The sequence below is a fragment of the Hyperolius riggenbachi genome, chromosome 2 (assembly GCF_040937935.1).
Source record: "Hyperolius riggenbachi isolate aHypRig1 chromosome 2, aHypRig1.pri, whole genome shotgun sequence".
NCBI classification, from domain to species: Eukaryota; Metazoa; Chordata; class Amphibia; order Anura; family Hyperoliidae; genus Hyperolius; species Hyperolius riggenbachi.
In genome coordinates this window covers 560,170,117-560,192,818 of record NC_090647.1, presented here as the reverse complement: position 1 = coordinate 560,192,818, position 22,702 = coordinate 560,170,117, and the positions used below count along the sequence as shown (strand labels likewise).

The following is a 22,702-nucleotide window of genomic DNA, read 5'->3' as shown; positions in this document are numbered from 1 at the left end:
TCCCAGAAAAGAACAGGGTCAGACATCGCTAGAGAACACAGGAGGAACCGTGCTGCAGTATCAGCGCAGTGCCAGTCATGAGAGACACAGAGCTGTGACAGCAGAAGCAAATACTGAATAAGAGGAGTGAAGTGGCTGCCAGTATATAGATGAGTGCTGCAGAGGGAATAGAAGTCCGGGACAGACAGAGACAGGTGTATTCCAGCCTGTGTAGCCTGTGTAGAGAGTGATATATATATATATATAGCTTTCTATGTGTAACCTGAACTGAGCTGCAGCAGTGACTGAAGGAAACATCTCCACCAGCTCTACAGTTCGGAGGAGTGAGCAGGAGATGGGCCGGATGACAGTATGGTTACAAGGTAATAGCTCCCAACTGTCCCTCTTTCGGAGGGACAGTCCCTCTTCGGGAGCCCTGTCCCTCTGTCCCTCTTTCCTCCTCATTTGCCCCTCTTTCAGGACTTTGTCCCTCTTTCTATGTAAATATATGTATTTCTCTACTAAAAAATGTGTTTGATTGACTTTATTCCCATCCTTTAAATCAGGGGTCTCAAACTCAATTTACCTGGGGGCCGCAGGAGGCAAAGTCAGGATGAGGCTGGGCCGCATAAGGAATTTCACGTGTCCCCGCCGCAAAACAAGGGCTGCAGAGCCCCCAAATCGCCCGGGGGGCAATCCGCCAGCATTTCCTGAAAGGGGCAGAGCTTTCAGCTTCAGCTCTGCCCCTCCTGACATCAATCGCGGAGGATCGTCGCCTCTGCCCGCCCCTCTCACTCTTCCTTGACAGAGAGGGGCGGGGAGAGGCGGTGATCCGTGCGGCGATTGACGTCAGGAGGGGCAGAGCTACTGCTGGAAGCTCTGCCCCTCAGCGCAGTCGTGGATGTTTGCCCGGGGGATTTGGGGGCTCTGCAGCCCTCATTTAGCGGCAGGGATGCAGCGGATTACTTGGGAGCACTGAAGCGAACTATAAGGTAAAATAGGCAAAAATAGTTCGCTTCTGTGTCTCTTTTGCTTTTGCCGGTGGGGGCCACAAAATATTGTATCGAGGGCCGCAAATGGCCCGCGGGCCGCGAGTTTGAGACCCCTGCTTTAAATTGATATATTACTAATTGTAAAATGTTAATATGAAGGAAAATGAACCAGGATAGAAAGGACCAGTGTGGTTTGGATTATAAAACAATATATTTTTCTCATGAAATCTTTATGGTATGGGTGACTAGGGGGTGTGACGGGGTGTGAGCAGGGGCGTGGCTTAAGTGTCCCTCTTTCTCATCTCAAAAAGTTGGGAGGTATGGGTAATACACAGGGCAGATGCCTCCAACTGCTGTGCTGGGGTGGGCAGAGAATTCCTGCTTTTACCCGCGGGACACTCCGGCCAGGCGCCACCGTCCGATATACACGGGCGCAGCCACTTGGGCGGATCAGCCTCACCCCAGCTTACTGCCCTGCCCACCCTCCAATCGCATAGCCGCATCAGACCCGCCCCCAGCGTGCTACCCATGCTACAACTGAAAGCTGCAACAAGGAGACAAGCCAGAAACAGGAAAAGAAGAGAAGGGTGACCATGAGAGTGCCCTGTCAGAGTCTCCTCCCCACCTAATGTCACCCTCCTCCCCATCTAGTTATTATTATCATACCTCCTAACATTTTGAGATCAGAAAGAGGGACACTTTAGCCACCCCCCTGCCACATCTCTAACCACACCCCATGCCACACCTCTAACCACACCCCATGCCACACCTCTAACCACACCCCATGCCACACCTCTAGTCACACATACTATAAAAATTTCATAAGAAAAATATGTTTTTATGGTACTTTTCCGTTAGCCTAGGTGGCGTTAATTACTATTCCCCCTCCAGGCCGCCATGGATAGTAGGGAAAGATGTAATTCTGGTGGAGTTTTATTGCCACCTAGTGGATGCGCCCGGCTAATGGAAAAGTACCGTTTTTAGAATTCAAACCACACTGGTCCTTTCTATCCTGGTTCATTTTCCTTCATATCAACATTTAAAAATAAGAAATATATCAATTTCAAGGATGGGAATAAAGTTTAGTGTCAATTAAACACATTTTTCAGTAGAAAAATACACATATTTACACAGATCTGTACATCAGTCTTGAAAGAGGGACAAATGAGGGAGAAAGAGGGACAAGGTCCCCAAAGAGGGACTGTCCCTCCAAAAGAGGGACAGTTGGGAGCTAAGTATTGTTATTATTTAGCATTTATATAGTGCTGACATCTTCCACAGCTGTATACAGAGTATATTGTCTTGTCGCTAACTATCACTCTCAGAGGGGCTCACAATCTAATCCCTACCATAGTCCTATGCCTACGTATGTGCTCAACATTTTATTGGTATGTACCCCTTTTAAACCCCTGTACTCACCAAGTACCCCCTAGCATTTAGCTAATATACTAATTTGGTGTTTTGTAACCCCCCTGGCGGTTTGCTAAAAATCCGACACGGGGCAGCAAATCCGTTTTTTTTACATATTTTTTTTCTTTTTCATGTAGCGAGACAAGGTCTCGCTACATGATAGCCGCTCCGGCGATCGGAGATCAGGAGATCCCGTTTAAAGAACGGGATCTCCTGGAGGGTTCCCCCCGTCGCCATGGCGACCGGGTGGGATGACGTCACAGACGTCATCGACGTCGTGACATCATAGGGGACTCCGATCCACCCCACAGCGCTGCCTGGCACTGATTGGCCAGGCAGCGCACGGGGTCTGGGGGGGGGGGGCGGCCGCGGCGCAACAAATAGCGGCGGGTAGCGGCGGCGATCGCATTGCACACGCAGCTAGCAAAGTGCTAGCTGCGTGTAGCAAAAAAAAAAATTATGCAAATCGGCCCAGCAGGGCCTGAGCGGTGCCTTCCGGTGGCATAGCTCGAGCTCAGCACGGGCTTACCGCCAGGGAGGTTAAATAAGTTTATACATTTTCCAAAACTCTAAATTTGTTATTCTTGGTTAAGTATATCAAGCCTGTGTACCCCCTGGAACCATCAGAAGTACTCCCTGGGGTACACATACCACACATTGAGAACCTAGGATGTAGTGTATGTATTGTAGTCTAGGGCCAATTTAGGGGGGAGTCAATTAACTTATCTGCATGTTTTGGGGATTTGGGAAGAAACCAGAGTGCCCTGAGGAAACCCACACAGACACGGGGAGAACATACAAACTCTGTGCAGATATTGCCCTGGCTGGGATTAGAACTGGGGACCCAGCGCTGCAAGGCGAGCATGCTAACCATTACACCACCATGCCATCACCAGTGTCGGTCACCCTCCTACCAACCCAGTCAGTGTCACCTTCCTCCCCACCTAGTTTCATCCTCCTCCTCCCTAACCAGTCAGAAGGACTGGTGTATAACTCCACAAATGTGTGATTTTTCCCCCCCAGGTGTCCTGTGTCTGTCGATCATCCCATCAGGAACGTCAGGACTGGTGTTTGTACAGAGTGGATCAGTTATTTCTGGCTGTAATATGACGTGTCCTCATTCAGATGGACTCCTGGAGTTATACAGAGATTGTGGAGGAAAAGATGAGACTCTGATGGAACTTCACTGTTCAGACCTCTATGTAAAGTACCGCATCCCTCTGAGAATTCACCTGGACACAGACAGTGACTGCTGGACACTGACCCAGGCTGGGAGGGGAGACTCCTGTGTGTATAAGATCTGGTTTCACAGTAATGTGGGGTATCCTGTGTCCTCTACATCCATCCGTGTGCTGGGTAAGAGCCCATATCCTGCATTATGCTACCTCTAACCTCCATTGTACTCTATGGGGAGAGCTGACGTTATACCGCATGTCATAGGGGCCAGTAACACTGGTGACTGTATGTGGGGGAGGGGCTGCAGATCACATGATCAGTGTGGGTACAAGAGCTAGCAATCTATGCCATGTCTCTGTGCTGGTGTCACATGACTGATGAGGTGTGTATGTGGGGGGAGGGGCTGCAGATCACATGATCAGTGTGGGCACAAGAGCTAGCAATCTATGCCATGTCTCTGTACTGGTGACGCATGACTGATGGGGAGTGTATGTGGGGGAGGGGCTGCAGATCACATGATCAGTGTGGGTACAGGAGCTAGCAATCTATGCCATGTCTCTGTGCTGGTGACACATGACTGATGGTGACTGTATGTGGGGGAGGGGCTGCAGATCACATGATCAGTGTGGGTGCAAGAGCTAGCAATCTATCCCATTTCTCTGTGCTGGTGTCACATGACTGATGAGGTGTGTATGTAGGGGGAGGGGCTGCAAATCACATGATCAGTGTGGGTACAAGAGCTAGCAATCTATGCCATGTCTCTGTGCTGGTGTCACATGACTGATGAGGTGTGTATGTGGGGGGAGGGGCTGCAGATCACATGATCAGTGTGGGTACAAGAGCTAGCAATCTATGCCATGTCTCTGTGCTGGTGTCACATGACTGATGAGGTGTGTATGTGGGGAGAGGGGCTGCAGATCACATGATCAGTGTGGGTACAAGAGCTAGCAATCTATGCCATGTCTCTGTACTGGTGACACATGACTGATGGAGAGTGTATGTGGGGGAGGGGCTGCAGATCGCATGATCAGTGTGGGTACAAGAGCTAGCAATCTCTCCCATGTCTCTGTGCTGGTGACACATGACTGATGGTGACTGTATGTGGGGGAGGGGCTGCAGATCACATGATCAGTGTGGGTACAAGAGCTAGCAATCTATCCCATTTCTCTGTGCTGGTGTCACATGACTGATGAGGTGTGTATGTAGGGGGAGGGGCTGCAGATCACATGATCAGTGTGGGTACAAGAGCTAGCAATCTATGTCATGTCTCTGTGCTGGTGTCACATGACTGATGAGGTGTGTATGTGGGGGGAGGGGCTGCAGATCACATGATCAGTGTGGGTACAAGAGCTAGCAATCTATGCCATGTCTCTGTGCTGGTGTCACATGACTGATGAGGTGTGTATGTGGGGGGAGGGGCTGCAGATCACATGATCAGTGTGGGTACAAGAGCTAGCAATCTATGCCATGTCTCTGTACTGGTGATGCATGACTGATGGGGAGTGTATGTGGGGGAGGGGCTGCAGATCACATGATCAGTGTGGGTACAGGAGCTAGCAATCTATGCCATGCCTCTGTGCTGGTGTCACATGACTGATGGGGAGTGTATGTGGGGGAGGGGCTGCAGATCACATGATCAGTGTGGGTACAGGAGCTAGCAATCTATGCCATGCCTCTGTGCTGGTGTCACATGACTGATGGGGAGTGTATGTGGGGGAGGGGCTGCAGATCACATGGTCAGTGTGGGTACAAGAGCTAGCAATCTATCCCATGTCTCTGTGCTGGTGTCACATGACTGATGGGGGCGTGTCCTTCTCCTGATCATTGCAGATCCGGTTCTCATCTACAACATAAGCAGTAACTGCAGCCAGCTGGGGGAGGACATTGCTGTGACTGTCCAGTTCTCTGGAGAAGAGAGCCATGTGACCTGGGAGCTGGACGGGGGGCGTCTCCCTGAGAGATACCGGCTGATAGATGACAACAGGACGCTGATTATCCCGAGTGTGCAGAGAGACGATGCCGAGAGGACATTCCGGGTCAGGGTCACCAACCCGGTCAGTGAGGAGGCCCGGGACTACCGGCTGGAGGTCAGAGGTAAGGGGGCGGGTACTGAGGTGATCATGTGACCTGTATAGAGGGGAGAGGGGGCGGCGTCAGTGAGGAGGTCCGGAACCACCGGCTGGATATCACAGGTAAGGGGGGGGGCGGGTACTGGGGTGATCATGTGACCTATATAGAGGGGGAAGGGTGCTGTGCCGGGACCACCGGCTGGAGATCACAGGTAAGGGGGGGCGGGTACCAGGGCCGGGCCGAGGCAGAGGCAAGAGAGGCTAGCCTCAGGGCGCAGTGTAGGAGGGGGCGCACAACTCACTCAGCTATCATTCCCCTATTGTGTTTGATGCAGAGAGAAATAAAAATAGGGGATACATGGCAGTGACTGCAAGCCAGATAATTAGAGATTAAGGTGTTGGAGGCCCTGGGGAACCTTTTACTCTAATAGCAGTGAGTCTGTGACAGCTGGGGTGGGAGGGATGGAGGGGCGCACTTTGCTGTCTCAGCCTTGGGTGCAGGAGGACCTTGTCCCGGCTCTGGCGGGTACTGGGGTGATCATGTGACCTGTATAGAGGGGAGAGGGGTTGGTGTCAGTGAGGAGGTCCGGGACCACCGGCTGGATATCACAGGTAAGGAGGGGCGGGTACTGGGGTGATCATGTGACCTATATAGAGGGGGGAGGGTGCTGTACCGAGACCACTGGAGATCACAGGTAAGTGGACTACCAGCTGATAGCTGATCAGCGGCATCGCTAGCCCTATTTTAGGGGGGCCCGTGCCCCCAACATGTCCTAGGGTGCCCCTAATCTATTTACAGGGGTGCCCGCTGCCCCCCTGGCCGCCACTGCGCCCCGCCGCTGCCAGCATCATACCTCGATCAGCCAGCAACCACTGCGGGCCCTAGGACCTAGCGGACACCGCACTGATATGCGGAAGTGGCATCACTTCCGCATATACAGTGTGGTGAGTCCATGCGCCCGCTCTAACTGGTCGCCGACTGATACTGAGGTCTGACGCTGCTGGCTGTGTCAGGTGAGGGGGGTGCCTGTCACTCACTACCTAACTGGGGGTCCCTGTCACTCACTACCTAACCTGGGGGTCCCTGTCACTTCCTACCTAACCTGGGGGTCCCTGTCACTCACTACCTTACCTGGGGGGGCGCCTGTCACTCACTACCTAAGCTGGGGGGCGCCTGTCACTCACTACCTAACCTGGGGGTCCCTGTCACTCCCTACCTAACCTGGGGGGCGCCTGTTAATACCTAAACTGGGGTGCTCCTGTCACTACCTAAACTGGGGGACTCCTGGCGCTACCTTAACTAGGGGGCACCTGTCACTACCTAAACTATCCACGCCAGCCAGCTCAGAATCAATGTCAAAACAGCCACAGCATCACCATCAGCCAGCCCGGCCACAGCATCATCGCCAGCCAGGCCACAGCATCACTGCCAGGCCTTTCAGCCCACACATCATCCCCAATCCAGCCAAAAACAGTATTGTCACTTGACAGGCACAGCAGCCAGTAGAGGAGAATTCAGAAGCCAGGTAAGAGGTGTCTACCATATTAAGGGCGCATTCTGCCTATTTATGTGAAATGCTGTCTATTTATGTGCCGCATGACTGCTGAATTTGTCTTGTTGGGGGCCTCATGATTGCTGAATTTGTCTTGTTGGGGGCCTCATGATTGCTGAATTTGTCTTGTTGGGGGCCTCATGATTTGTTGGGGGCCTCAAGATTGCTGAATTTGTCTTGTTGGGGGCCTCATGATTTGTTGGGGGCCTCATGATTGCTGAATTTGTCTTGTAGGGGGCCTCACGATTGCTGAATTTGTCATGTTGGGGGCCTCACGATTGCTGAATTTGTCATGTTGGGGGCATCATGATCAGGGTCGGATTTCTGGGAAGGCCAGAAAGGCCATGGTGATAACATTAGATAAGATAAGAAGGGCAGCAGGACTAGGTCATATGTAAAAGTAAATCATCTTGTCTGGTCCCCCAGCGCAGCCTTCCAGCGCCCTGCTCTGCACTAATAGCTGAATTCCACAGTTCCCCAATCCCTGCTTCTCTCTCTCTCACTTCCTGATGTGTTATGACAATTAGCATCTCATCTGCTGTCACCTGATGATCCATTCCTCTGTATGATGGACATACAGTACAAGTGGATGAGAGAAATACCAGGGATTTACATAACAAAGCAGATAGAACTAAGTTCCGCCTGAGTTGAGGCATTTACAAACATCAGTGAGCTCTGCTAGTTTCTTCACCTCTTTTACAGCTTTGACACTGACCCCAGCAGTTGTTAATTACTTTCTAACCCTAATTTATGACTGTTTCTATTTTTTTCCTAGCTAGCAGTGATTTCTTCCCTGCTTCAGTTAACTCTTTCCTGACTCATTTTCTGTCCTGCCCCTACCATCTATGAGAACTGTAAGAATAAAAATATAGTTTGCTTCCCTTTCATTGCTAAACTGTCACCTAAGCTGTTACTACCTCTATGCTAGTGTGTATGGTTTGGTATTCTTCTACTTTCCTGTAGCAGTAGAGCATTGTACCATCTTAGCCATCAGCGAAAGCAGAAAGTTTCGAATTAGGATGATACCATTTATTGGCTTAAAAGAAAAAGAGTAGGCTTTCTGCTAATGAGGCGTAGGGCCCTGGAAAGTACAAATCCGGCCCTGTTCCCGATTGCTGAACTTGTCTTGTTGGGGGCCTCATAATTGCTGAATTTGTCTTGATAGGGGCCTCATGATTGCTGAATTTGTCTTGTTGGGGGCCTCATGATTGCTAACTGCGAGACTATGGGAAAAGCTGAATCATCATCATATGAGACAATAGCATTACACCTACTTTTTTAGCTATTTAAAACAGAAAATAAAACTGGGAGGTTCTAAAAAAAATGAATACATTTTTTCAGGAGTAGGATGGATGAAATTGTTTATCTTCACAGTTTATTTTCAACTTGGATTTTCCATAATGTTCATGCATGAGTTAAAACGTTTGTACAGTATTTAGTTTAAATTGCTGTTGCCACTTTGCGATGACTTTTGGGTTGCAGTTTGGGCACTCGGCCTCCAACAGGTTCGCCACCACTGTCCCAATCTAATGTCCCACCATTGCTAAGTTCATGTAAATTTGTCTCCACCCATGACCACACCCACATTCTGGTCCATGGCAACACTCATGCATAACCCTCATATTTTTGGCACGCTAGCTGCAGTGTGCTGAATTCTGCTGCCTACAGTATGTACAGTCTACTCTGTTCTCTATTGCCTGCACGGTGTGCTGATCGACCTCCAGTGTGTACAGTGTAAGGTGGTACTCTGTGCCTTTACTGATTGTAAACCAGCTGTATTGTATGCTGATCCCTGCTACTTTCAGTATGTACAGTATTAGCTGTAAAGCCTGGTACACACATACAATTTTGATTAGCCAATTTTAGCTCTGTTCATCAAATTCATTGTTTGTTGGCCCAATTACTGCACGGGGGTGGTAAAATTGGTCAGTGATTGACCAATCAAAATTGTATGTATATAAATAAAGGACATGGGGCTCCATCCAATATTTTGATGGGCAGGCCTGTTATCTGTAGCTTACACCGCTGCTAAGTTCATGTACATTTGGCCCCACCCATGGCCACGCCCACTCACTGCATGGCCGTGCTGCATATACCCCCACCAAGTGCCCACAGGTGCCCCCGATCTCCAGGGACCCTAGGAACGCCCCGGTGTGTTCTGGGCAGTACTGGAAACGGCAGAGCTACTGCCTGTGCAGTTCGCCGCGGGACAGTGGCGGGGAGCAGTGGCGTAGCAATAAGGATAGCAGCCATAGCGTTGCTACGGGGCCCTACGCCACAGGGGGCCCGCCCGTACATTAGAACTTTTTTTTATTCTTTATTTATTCATTTATTTATTTTTATGTCGGTGTCTGGTCAGGCCCCCCCCCCCCCCCCTGATAATTTTAGAACTGTGGGCCCTCTGATGAGGTGGCTGGTGAGGAGGGGGACTACTTGGCGCAATGATACTCCTGGCGGCCGGGCCCGACGGTTAATCTATAGTTCCGGCTTCTGGGCCCGGCCAGCCAGGGAGGAGTGACATCACTGACGTGCGTGCGTGCGAGGGAGGGAGCGGACGGACCGGCTGCAGACAGTGCCTGCCTAGTGGTGTGCTGTGCTGCGATCCTGACCTGCGCCTGTCTGGACTGGAGGAGAGGAGCCTAGGAGAGGGGAGCGACCCGACCCCACGCAAGCTGCCGCACCGTACACTGCACCATGTAAGTCCCTGACTACATATACTGGGCACATATAACGCTGACTACATATACTGGGGACATATACTACTGCCTACATATACTGGGGACATACCTCTGGCTACATATACTGGGCACATATACCCTTGCCTACATATACTGGGGACATATACACCTGCCTACATATACTGGGGACATATACCTCTGGCTACATATATTGGGGACATATACCTCTGGCTACATATACTGGGGACATATACCTCTGGCTACATATACTGGGGACATACCTCTGGCTACATATACTGGGGACATATACCTCTGGCTACATATACTGGGGACATATACCTCTGGCTACATATACTGGGGACATATACCTCTGGCTACATATACTGGGGACATATACCTCTGGCTACATATACTGGGCACATATAGCCCTGGCTACATATACTGGGGACATATACCTCTGGCTACATATAATGGGGACATATACCTCTGGCTACATATACTGGGGGCATATACCCCTGGCTACATATACTGGGGACATATACCTCTGGCTACATATACTAGGAACATATACCTCTGGCTACATATACTGGGGACATATACCTCTGGCTTCATATACTGGGGACATATACCTCTGGCTACATATACTGGGGACATATACCTCTGGCTACATATACTGGGCACATATAGCCCTGGCTACATATACTGGGCACATATACCCTTGCCTACATATACTGGGGACATATACCTCTGGCTACATATACTGGGGACATATACCTCTGGCTACATATACTGGGGACATATACCTCTGGCTACATATACTGGGGACATATACCTCTGGCTACATATACTGGGGACATACCTCTGGCTACATATACTGGGGACATATACCTCTGGCTACATATACTGGGGACATATACCTCTGGCTACATATACTGGGGACATATACCTCTGGCTACATATACTGGGGACATATACCTCTGGCTACATATACTGGGCACATATAGCCCTGGCTACATATACTGGGGACATATACCTCTGGCTACATATACTGGGGACATATACCTCTGGCTTCATATACTGGGGACATATACCTCTGGCTACATATACTGGGCACATTTAGCCCTGGCTACATATACTGGGGACATATACCTCTGGCTACATATACTGGGAACATATACCTCTGGCTACATATACTGGGGACATATACCTCTGGCTTCATATACTGGGGACATATACCTCTGGCTACATATACTGGGGACATATACCTCTGGCTACATATACTGGGCACATATACCCTTGCCTACATATACTGGGGACATATACCTCTGGCTACATATACTGGGGACATATACCTCTGGCTACATATACTGGGGACATATACCTCTGGCTACATATACTGGGCACATATAGCCCTGGCTACATATACTGGGCACATATACCCTTGCCTACATATACTGGGGACATATACCTCTGGCTACATATACTGGGGACATATACCTCTGGCTACATATACTGGGGACATATACCTCTGGCTTCATATACTGGGGACATATACCTCTGGCTACATATACTGGGGACATATACCCCTGACTACATATAATGGGGACATATACCCCTGCCTACATATACTGGCGACATATATCTCTGGCTACATATACTGGGCATATATATCCCTGGCTACATATACTGGTGAAAAGCTGTCTCTTATTATGTGCATTTACTGGTGAAAAGCTGTCTCTTATTATGTGCATTTACTGGTGAAAAGCTGTCTCTTATTATGTGCATTTACTGGTGCAAAGCTGTCTCTTATTATGTGCATTTACTGGTGAAAAGCTGTCTCTTATTATGTGCATTTACTGGTGAAAAGCTGTCTTATGTGCATTTACTGGTGAAAAGCTGTCTCTTATGTGCATTTACTGGTGAAAAGCTGTCTCTTATGTGCATTTACTGGTGAAAAGCTGTCTCTTATGTGCATTTACTGGTGAAACGCTGTCTCCCATTATGTGCATTTACTGGTGAAAGGCTGTCTGTCATTACGTGCATTTACTGGTGAAACGCTGTCTCTTATGTGCATTTAGTGGGGAAACGCTGTTTCTCATTACATGCATTTACTGGGGAAATGCTGTCTGTCATTATGTGCATTTACTTCATATTTTTTTTATGTAACTACATCAGCTAGTGTAACTACATTACAGTTAGCCCACCCCCATATGACATCATGGCCACGCCCAGTTTTTAAATTTCCTCGAACATGTTGCCCCCTACCCATTTTTGACTGCCCCCTCATATGTGCCAGTCTAGAACCGGCCCTGTACCCCTGCCTACATATACTGGGCACATATACCCCTGGCTACATCTCTACCCCTGGCCACTTATTCTGGGGACACCTATAGACCTGGTTACTTATACTGTACTTAGAGGGGTTTGGGAATGTTGGGGTGAAGGGTCCTGGAGGAATGTTTGGATGGGAGGTCCGAGGTCTGTGGGGTTGGAAGGTCGTGGGGGGGGGGGGGGGGGGCATAAAATTTTTTTGCTATGGGGCCCAGTCATTTATAGCTACGCCCCTGGCGGGGAGCGGAGGTGACAGGCGTGGGACAGTCGGCTGCAAGGGGCTGGAGAAAGCCCCAGGTGAGTAAAGCTTTTTTTTTTTTTTTTAGTTTGACTGATGATTCCTTTAAAGCTGGGAAGAGCCACCTTATAACGTTGTTTATTACCTTTTTATGATGGAAGCGATCCAGCTGAAAACTGCATACATTTCTGTCGTCTTTGCTCAATTCACTTTAAGAAACCTGTGCAGTGTAGCCTTCTAACCATTGTCATAGCAACCTGTGCCTGAACTGCAGATTACTGTAAATCACAGACCATGCTTGATAATTGCTGTCACTTTGTACACAGATATCAATGGAAGTTCCACAGTCATCAGTGGTGTCGCAGCTATATTGGTGGCAGCAGTGACCATCTACATATTAGGTGAGTGATGTCACACCTACCTCTCTACCATTAAAGAAGAGCTCCGCCCACTGCTATACGGCAGGGAGCGTGGAGATGAGTGCAGAGCTGTGTTCCATATATTAATGTCCAGCAGCAGTTACTGGGATACCTTGTGGCAGTCCATTGGTGGTTACTATGCTTAGGGCCAGTTCTAGACTTTTTGCTGCCTGAGGAGAACTTATAAGGATGAGCTCCATTCTCCCCCTCCCCCACCTTGATTCGGAATGATCGCACAGCACCCAATCATTTGCTCTGCTTTATTTAATGTTCTCTCATGACATGCTGCAGCTCAACAGAATAGCACATTGACTGGCTGTGAGTCTGTGACAAACAAACTGCTCACCCTCAGCCAGTCGGCCGTCCTCCATTCCTCCTCAGTCAGGACAGCAGTGCCGCCTCCTCCCTCATGCTGTGCAACTCAAATGAAACACTGCTGCTCTCCTGCCTCCCCCCTCCAGGGGTGCAGCTAAGGTTTTTGTGGCCCCAAGCGGACTGCAGGCCGAGGCCCACAACCTGCGGCGCGCGAAGCGCGCCGCGCCGAAAAAAGGGGTGTGTTCATTGCGCGGGAAAGTGGGCGTGACATGACATGTGGGTGGAGCCAGGGTGTGGCCATGACATGTGAGTGGAGCCAACTGCATGATGCTTACATGTCAATATGGACCAAAAAAACAAAACAAACATTTCAATGTAGAAAGCGGTAGACTTTACCCCCCCCCCCCCCCCCTAAAAAAGAAAAAAAAATACATAAACAAAAAATACATAAGTAGGACATTAGACTATGGTAGGGATTAAATGGGGAGCTCCTCTGAGAGCAGTCAGTGACATGGCTATGTACTTTGTAAAGTGCTGCACAAGAGGTCAAGGCGGTAGTAATGCACTAGCACAGAACGCTGTGATATGCAGGAGCAAACACGGCCAAGCATGCACAACAGAGCACACAGCCAGCCCGGTACACCAGCCCCAAGCATGATCGCAGCCAACAGTATAGGTGCTAAGGTACGTCAGTGCGGCGCGCGTAGCGCGCCGCTGCAAAGAAATGGGCATGGTCATGACATCATGTGAGCGGGGCTAACATAGGTAACGCATAACAGTGAGGCGGCAGGCCAGAGTTTCCTCCCACAACAGTTAGGCAAAGTTACTCTAATGATGGGTACACACTGAGATTTTCTGGTCGATTTACTGTCAGATGGATTATTTCCAACATGTTCGATTTGCTTTCCGATCGATTTCATATTAAAGTGCACGGAAATCGATCGGAAAATGCTCGGAAAACAATCGAAAAGCAAATCGGACATGTTGGAAATAATCCATCTGACAGTAAATCGACCAGAAAATCTCATAGTGTGTACCCAGCATAAGGCTCCCTGCACACTGCAAATCTGATTTGCGATTCCAATTTTCCCTGAATGCTAGCAACAGAATAACGCAGAAAAAACAGCATGCAGTAACGATTAAAAATCGGAATCACATGCAGTGTGCAGGGAGCCTAAGAGTAATTAGACATGCCACAAACTATAAGGAAGCAGTGTTTCTGCCATGATGTGGTGAGAAAGAAGATTTGCATCATGGATGCGCAGATGATAAATCAGCAGAAACTGCTATTTATTAGCATACCATTTAGTAATCATGAGATGACAAAAGAATGTCAAATGCTGCAACAATGATCCCAAAGCAGCAAATGTAGCCAACTATGACCATCAAGTAATAAATGCAGCAACCATTACCTCTGACATATAAACTGCAACAACCGTTACCTCCGACACATCAAATGCAAGAACCATTACCTCTGACACATGATATGCAACAACCAGGGCTGTGGAGTCGGTACAAAAATCTTCCGATTCAGACTCCTCAGTTTATGAAACCACGACTCCCGACTCCAACTCCGACTCCGGGTACCCAAAATGGCTCTGACTCCGACTCCTTAGTCTAATACTTAACAGGGCTGTGGATTTTGTACAAAAATCATCCGACTCCTGACTCCGACTCCTCAGTTTATGAAATCAACGACTCCAACTCCAGGTGCCCAAAATTGCCCCGACTCCTCGACTCCGACTCCATAGCCCTGGCAACAACCCCTACTTCTCACACATGGTATGCAAAAACCTTACTTCCGACACATAATAAGCAACAACTATTACCTCCAATGCATGAAATGCAAGAACCATTACATCTGAAACATGATATGCAACAACCCCAACTTCCGACAAATGAATGCAGCAAATGATTTCCCTAACACATGGAATACAGCAAACGTTACTTTTGACATATGAAATGCATCAAATCGGAAATTAGGAAAATATTACCTCCCACACGTTAAAATTCAGTAAGCATTATCCACCCACACATGAAAAATACACATATAAAAATGCAGCAAATGTTACCTTAGACATAATTTAATTAAATGTTCTGGCCCACTGGGTGCTGGCGGGATGGAGCTGCTGAGTAGGGTGGGATAGTGAAACTGGATGCGGCTGAGAGGGCGACACTGGGCGGAAGGAGGGTGACATTGCCTGGAAGGGGAGGAGGATGACACTAGTTGGGGAGGAGGATGACACTAGGTGGGGAGGAGGATAACACTGGGTGGGGAGAGGGTGACACTGACTGGGTTGGGAGGTGGGTGATACTAATGGGGTGTGGAGGAGGGTGACAGACACTAAGTGGGGAGGAGTGTGATAGGTAGGTGTCCCAGTAAAGGTAGCTAGGCGTAAATAGGCACCCCCGTAAGTAGCTAGGCGTAGGTAGGTGCCCCTATAGGTAGCTAGGCGTAGGTAGGTGCCCCATAGGTAGCTAGGCGTAGGTAGGTGCCCCCTGTAGGTAGCTAGGCATAGGTAGGTGCCCCCATAGGTAGCTAGGTGCCCCTATAGGTAGCTAGGTGTAGCTAGGTGCCCCTATAGGTAGCTAGGCATAGGTAGGTTCCCCCATAGGTAGGTAGGTGCCCCATAGGTAGGTGCTCCATAGGCAGCTAGGTGTAGGTAGGTGCCCCATAGGTAGCTAGGCGTCGGTAGGTGCCCCCTGTAGGTAGCTAGGCGTAGGGAGGTGCCCCATAGGTAGCTAGGTGTAGGTAGGTTCCCCCATAGGTAGGTAGGTGCCCCATAGGTAGCTAGTCATAGGTAGGTGCCCCCTGTAGGTAGCTAGGCGTAGGTAGGTGCTCCATAGGTAGGTAGGAGTCCCAGTATAGGTAGCTAGGTGCCACTATAGGTAGCTAGGCGTAGGTAGGTGCCCCATAGGTAGCTAGGCATAGGTAGGTGCCCCATAGGTAGCTAGGCGTGGGTAGGTGCCCCATAGGTAGCTAGGCATAGCTAGGTGCCCCTATAGGTAGCTAGGCGTAGGTAGGTGCCCCCATAGGCAGCTAGGCGTAGGTAGGTGCCCCATAGGTAGCTAGGCATCAGTAGGTGCCCCCTGTAGGTAGCTAGGCATAGGTAGGTGCCCCCATAGGTAGCTAGGTGTAGCTAGGTGCCCCCATAGGTATCTAGGTGTAGCTAGGTGCCCCTATAGGTAGCTAGGCATAGGTAGGTTCCCCCATAGGTAGGTAGGTGCCCCATAGGTAGGTGCTCCATAGGCAGCTAGGTATAGGTAGGTGCCCCATAGGTAGCTAGGCGTCGGTAGGTGCCCCCTGTAGGTAGCTAGGCGTAGGGAGGTGCCCCATAGGTAGCTAGGCGTAGGTAGGTTCCCCCATAGGTAGGTAGGTGCCCCATAGGTAGCTAGGCATAGGTAGGTGCCCCCTGTAGGTAGCTAGGTGTAGGTAGGTGCTCCATAGGTAGGTAGGAGTCCCAGTATAGGTAGCTAGGTGCCACTATAGGTAGCTAGGTGTAGGTTGGTGCCCCATAGGTAGCTAGGCGTAGGTAGGTGCCCCATAGGTAGCTAGGTGTAGGTAGGTGCCCAATAGGTAGCTAGGTGTAGGTAGGTGCCCCATAGGTAGCTAGGCATAGCTAGGTGCCACTAAAGGTAGCTAGGTGCCCCCATAGGTAGATAGCTAGGCATAAGTAGGTGCCCCCATAGATAGCGAGCGGGCAGGGAGCAGGGGTAGAAGGCAGACAGGCGGGCAAGGAGATTGGTGGCTTTGCCGGGAGTCATGCACCATTTGTACTTCCGGTTCTTGCAGTCCATGTGGAACGCAGAACCGGAAGTATGCGGCGCATACACCCGGCTTCAGGGAGGGTGGGCAGAGCAGTGGGCGGGGGCGGAACTAAAGCGGCCAAGCAGCCGCTCTATTGGTGGGTGGGCAGGGACAGAGCCTTCCCCTCGCCGGAGTCTGCCCGCCCCCTGAGCCCGTACCAAGAAGCCGCTGCGGCAGGACAGTGACGGTGTGACGTCATAACGACGTCACGGAGACTCCGAGGCCCCTAAAAACATGAGGCCCCAAGCAGCCGCTTGGTCTGCTTGGTGCCTGGCGGCGCCCCTGCCCCCCTCCTCACTCACTGTCAGACTCCTCACACAGCACAACAAGCTGCTTTTCCCCAATGATGCTCTCCTGCCTCCCCCTCCTCACTCACTGTCAGACTCCTCACACAGCACAACAAGCTGCTTTTCCCCAATGATGCTCTCCTCCCTCCCCCCTCCTCACTCACTGTCAGACTCCTCACACAGCACAACAAGCTGCTTTTCCCCAATGATGATCTCCTGCCTCCCCCCCTCCTCACTCACTGTCAGACTCCTCACACAGCACAACAAGCTGCTTTTCCCCAATGATGACCTATTCACCTTCCTCTCCTTGCTTCTTCTCCTACTCTGACTGCATGCTGTTAGAGTAAACACACAGTATAAACATGCTGCCCCTGTAATCTCTGCTGCCTGATGCAAATGTTTCACCTTGCTTCATGGGAGAACCGGCCCTGACTACCCTATAATCAGTGGTGCTCATCAGGACTCACGAATTCGAATTTACCCGTGATCACAAGTTGTTTTTCATGTATCCAGACTCGACGTCGAAGGTACCCGAATAGTCACTCTCGAATTTGGCCATGATCACAGGTGTTAACCCGTGATCACGAATTTGGCTTCGGTATCCAGGGTAAGAAGTCATTGGGGCAATCAGAAGGCCCGCAGCCGAGGCACTAGCAACCAATCAGAGGAGGGGAGCCTGGCCTCCCCTCCTCTATATAAGGCGGTGGCCATCTTAGGGAGCACGTCCTTGCTGTGTGACTCTGGTACTGAGAGCATCTCCAGTGCTGCTGGTCATCTGAGCAAGTGCTTTTCATTGTGTAAACACAGCGTTTTTGCTATTTAACACATTTCCAACACATATATTGTATTTATTTATAGATAGATAGAGATTTGATTCAGTGGCGTAGATAAGGAGTTGTGGGCCCCGATGCAAGTTTTACAATGGGGCCCCCAAGTACGTGTCACGTGTCACATGTCACTTGGCACGTGACACGTGGCACATGGCACCTGTCACTTGGCACGTGGCACTGGCCACGTGACACATGACAAGTGCCACGTGAGACGTGGCAGGTGACACGCAGCAAGTGCCACGTGACACATGCCAAGTGCCACGTGGCAAGGGACATGTGCCAAGTGCCGCATGAAAGGGTGACACGTGGCAGGTGCCACGTGACAAGTGCCAAGTGCAACGTGACACATGCCTAGTGACAGGTGCCATGTGACACTTGCCATGTGCCATGTGACACGTGCCAAGTGACACGTGCCAAGTGACACGTCCGGCATGCTCCTGGCAGACGTTACACCTGCTGCTGCTGCATTGCCCTCCTTCTGTGCTGCTCACACCGCCAGGGTGCCACAGGCCACTGCTGCTGTGCTGATACCACCTATATTTAACCCAAAACACAATTGCTGCGTAATTATTTGGAGGTGTCTGGGCTGAAAACTGTCTCATGTCCCAGTTGTGCGGTTGGACTTTGGACACAATGTGGGCTGCACGACCGATGTCTGGAACCTAGGCCTGATGTTAATTGACAACCATTTTTTTTTGGGGGGGGGGGGGAGGGTAGGGGGATTTTAAGTCCCCACATCATCAATTAGTGTTCCCCTTTAAAAAATAATGATGCTACATGCCTCATTTACCCTAAAAAAAGTTTTTAAAGCAATTTAAAGGCCACGTCCGGTTTTCCTATCCAAATATCCGAATCTGGCCAGATATCCCGGATATTGGGTCCGGATATCCGATTCGGATTCGGTTTGGAAAATTTTGAACTCGGATATCTGACTCAGATCGGATATCTGGGTATCCAGATCCGAGTCGGATCCAGATAGTGAAAAGGGGTATCCGAGCAGCACTGCTTCCCGGCGATCGCGTTCGGGTCCATAATCGCGATTCAGCTGCAAAATCTCGCAATTGCAGCATGATTTGTGCTTGTGAATCCCGTCAGTAGAATGAGAATCACAGCGCTATCGCCCCAAAGATGCTGCATGCAGCGCGATTGTGACTGATTGAAATCGCAAACGCCGCAGTGTGAATGTATCCATAGGGATCCATTAGTAGCAGCGCTTTGCTGATCCCCGTTCCATAAGGGGAAAACAAGGCCTGGATACGAAGTGGTTGAAGTTCCCCTGACCTTGTGCTCCTCCCCCGAATTCCTTAATATTGTTTTATTACTGGTGCTGTGACTAGCACACAGCACCATCCTCCCCCCTCCAGTGCCCCCTGTGGCCCCCGTTCTGCTCAGTGGTAATCTTCGACTGAGCAGAACAGCAAATATGGGCGGGGAGGAAGTGGCAGTCCTTCCTCCCCTCTGCCCGTCCACAATTCTGCCCCTCCACTTGCTGCTATAGTTCCACATCTGATTCACTGCACACAGCATGCAGGGGAGCTGTGCTGTGTGCAAGCTTGTGGTAATTGAGCTCGGAAGGATATACAATCTCAGTTACCACAAGGCCACACAAGGCTTCAGTTACTACAAGGCAGCTCCTCTGAGTGCTGTGTGTAGTGAATCAAATGTGGAACTATAGCGGCGAATAGAGGGAGTGGAATTATGGACAGGAAGAGGGAAGGAAGAGCTGCCACTTCCTCCCTGCCCATAATTGACATTCTGCTCAGTCGACGATTATTACTGAGCAGAACTGGGGCTACAGGGGGCGCTGGAGGGGAGGAATGGGGGGGGGGGGGGGGGGAGGAGGAATGGTCACAACTGTTGTTTTCCATAGCATTTTAGTAAGAGGGCTTTTAGGTCCACTGTAGCCTCTTACACACTCCTAGGAGTTCACCATGAGCTTGCTGGGCACTCAGCACCAATAATAAAACCATATTAAAAGGTGTGTGTGTGTGTGTGTGGTGTGTGGTGTGTGTGTGTATGGTGTGTGTGTGTGTATGTGTGTGCACAGTGTGTGTGCACAGTGTGTGTGTGTGTGTGTGTGTGTGTGTGTGTGTGTGTGTGTGTGTGTGTGTGTGTGTGTGTGTGTGTGTGTGTGTGTGTGTATGGTGTGTGTGTGTGTGTATGGTGTGTGTGTGTGTGCACAGTGTGTGTGTGTGTGTGTGTGTTGTGTGTGTTGTGTGTGTGTGTGTGTGTGTGTGTGTGTGTGTGTGTGTGTGTGTGTGTGTGTGTGTGTGTGTGTGTGTGTGTGTGTGTGTGTGTGTGTGTGTGTGTGTGTGTGTGTGTGTGTGTGTACGTGTGTGTGTGTACGTGTGTGTGTGTGTGTGTGTACGTGTGTGTGTGTGTACGTGTGTACGTGTGTACGTGTGTGTGTGTGTGGGGGGGGGGGGGGGACAGGCCTGGGGTACTTTAAGGAGAGGATCAGGGATCCGTGCTGGAGATGAGTGAGGAGATGTAACGAGGGGATAGCCTATGCAGAGCTTTATATGATAGTATGGGGAGTGTATACTGTGTCCTGTGTAATGTATGGCGGGGGGTGTTCTGTGCAGTGTGATAACAACTCATCTCGGGGTTTCTATCCTCAGATCTGTGTCCGGAGGAATAGGAGCACCGGTGACACCAGAGAAACTAATACATCACCTCCAATATAAATTAATCTATTCCAGTTCCCCAGACTGGCCATGGTCGCAACCAATCAAAATTATCGAATTGGATATTTTAATTGTGTGGTGTGTGGCCACCTTTAAGACTAGCAGATGACCACTTTCCCCGCACTTGAAACTCGCTGAGGTTTCGGCTGCAGGTGAATCTTGCACAGCGGACTTGTCTTTAATGTGATCCCGCCCATTGAGATGCAGGAATCCCACACTGGCAGTCATTTTTAAAAAAGCTTAAAATGGAATATATAGAAGGCAAACGCTTATCTAACAAGCTAACAAGTGTAAGATACAAGATTGTATTATTTATTATTCTGTATGTATTTATTACCTGCTCATGGCAAGAGACAGAGGAGAGTGCTCCATCCTCATACTGCTAGACCTTTCTGCAGCCTTTGATACAGTTGACCATGACATGTTGATAAACAGGCTACAGGAATACTGCGGCATTGATGGCATAGTTCTTCAGTGGTTCCAATCCTTCTTGAGTGGCAGAACCCACAAAGTGTCTATGGGGCCCTTCCTGTCCACCTCTGTATCACTTAAGTATGGGGTGCCCCAGGGCTCAATCCTCTCTCCCCTGCTTTTCACAATTTACATGTTACCGCTTGGAAAACTAATCCAAAAACATGGCATGACATACCACTGCTATGCAGACGACACCCAACTATATCTTTCCTTCAAGCCTTGTGTGACAGACCCAACTAACTATAAACGCTTGCTTACGTGAACTACAGCAATGGATGAATGACAACTGGCTGAAACTGAATGCAGACAAAACTGAAGTCCTTCTGATCGGAGGGCAGCGCATGACAACAAAACAACTTAACTTGCAGTCTTCAACACTGGGAATAGGAGGCACGGATCTACACAGCTCTGATCATGTGCGTAGCCTGGGAGTTCTAATTGATGGGGATTTAAACTTCAGAACTCACATCTCTGCTGTGGTGAAATCATCCTATTTTCACCTTAAGAACATCGCAAAAATCAAGCACCTCATCCCCCCAGAAGATCTACCAACTTTAGTTCATGCCTTCATTACCTCCCGACTGGACTACTGCAAAGCTCTCTACACTGGCCTTCCAAAAAAGGACTTGTACCGCCTACAGCTGATACAGAATACTGCTGCCAGACTGCTATACTGCTGTACTTTATACTGGTTGAACTCGATGGACGTATGTCTTTTTTCAACCAAAATAACTATGTAACCCCGTCACTGCCACATAACGCCAGTCCTGCACTCCCTTCACTGGCTACCTATAGAATGGAGGGTCCTATTCAAGATCGGCCTACTGACATGTAAATCACTGAATAATCTAGGCCCTGGATACATGAAAAAAAATGTTGCAGCTGCGTAGCAATCCCCGCATTCTCAGATCCACAGGTTCTAATAATCTAGTCATACCCAGAGTCCACTTAGAAACTTTTGGTCCCAGAGCCTTCTGCCATGCTGCCCCTATGTTTTGGAACTCCTTACTTAAACAGAGCAGGACAGCTCCATCCCTGGCCGTGTTTAAATCCAGACTGAAAACCTACCTGTTCAGTTTGACATTTGCAGAATTATAACTTTTGCTGTGTGAATACTTCATCCTACTACCAATTACTGAATGTGTGAGAGCCTAAGCGCTTTGAGTCCTATGGGAGAAAAGCGCTATAGAAATGTTATTGTATTGTATTGTATTCATTATACACCGGTATGTATTTATTTCACCACTAGCAAATTAGTGCCTTTTGGGAATGTGCAATTGTGCATGCCCACAGACTCTGTGGCACAGATAGGGGCTTGTTTCCATTATGCAGCGCAGGAGTTGGGTGTCAGCGATCCCATTCACTGTTTATGAATGGGATAGGGGCGCAAATGTGCCAAAATGCGTGCAACCATGCGCTGCGATTCAGCGGTGAATGGCAATGGATGGAAACAGCA

At 49.6% G+C, this 22,702-nt stretch overlaps 1 protein-coding gene across 1 annotated transcript; it reads left to right on the top strand.

The window, feature by feature from the left end:
• The first annotated feature begins 286 nt into the window (after positions 1-286).
• On the top strand, positions 287-22,130 carry LOC137545160 (uncharacterized). The gene is made up of 5 exons (XM_068266273.1): positions 287-362; positions 3,405-3,737; positions 5,388-5,651; positions 12,753-12,827; positions 20,707-22,130. The coding sequence occupies exons 1-5, from the start codon at positions 335-337 to the stop codon at positions 20,724-20,726; spliced, it is 720 nt and encodes a 239-aa protein (XP_068122374.1). The 5' UTR covers positions 287-334; the 3' UTR covers positions 20,727-22,130.
• The last annotated feature ends 572 nt before the right edge of the window (positions 22,131-22,702 follow it).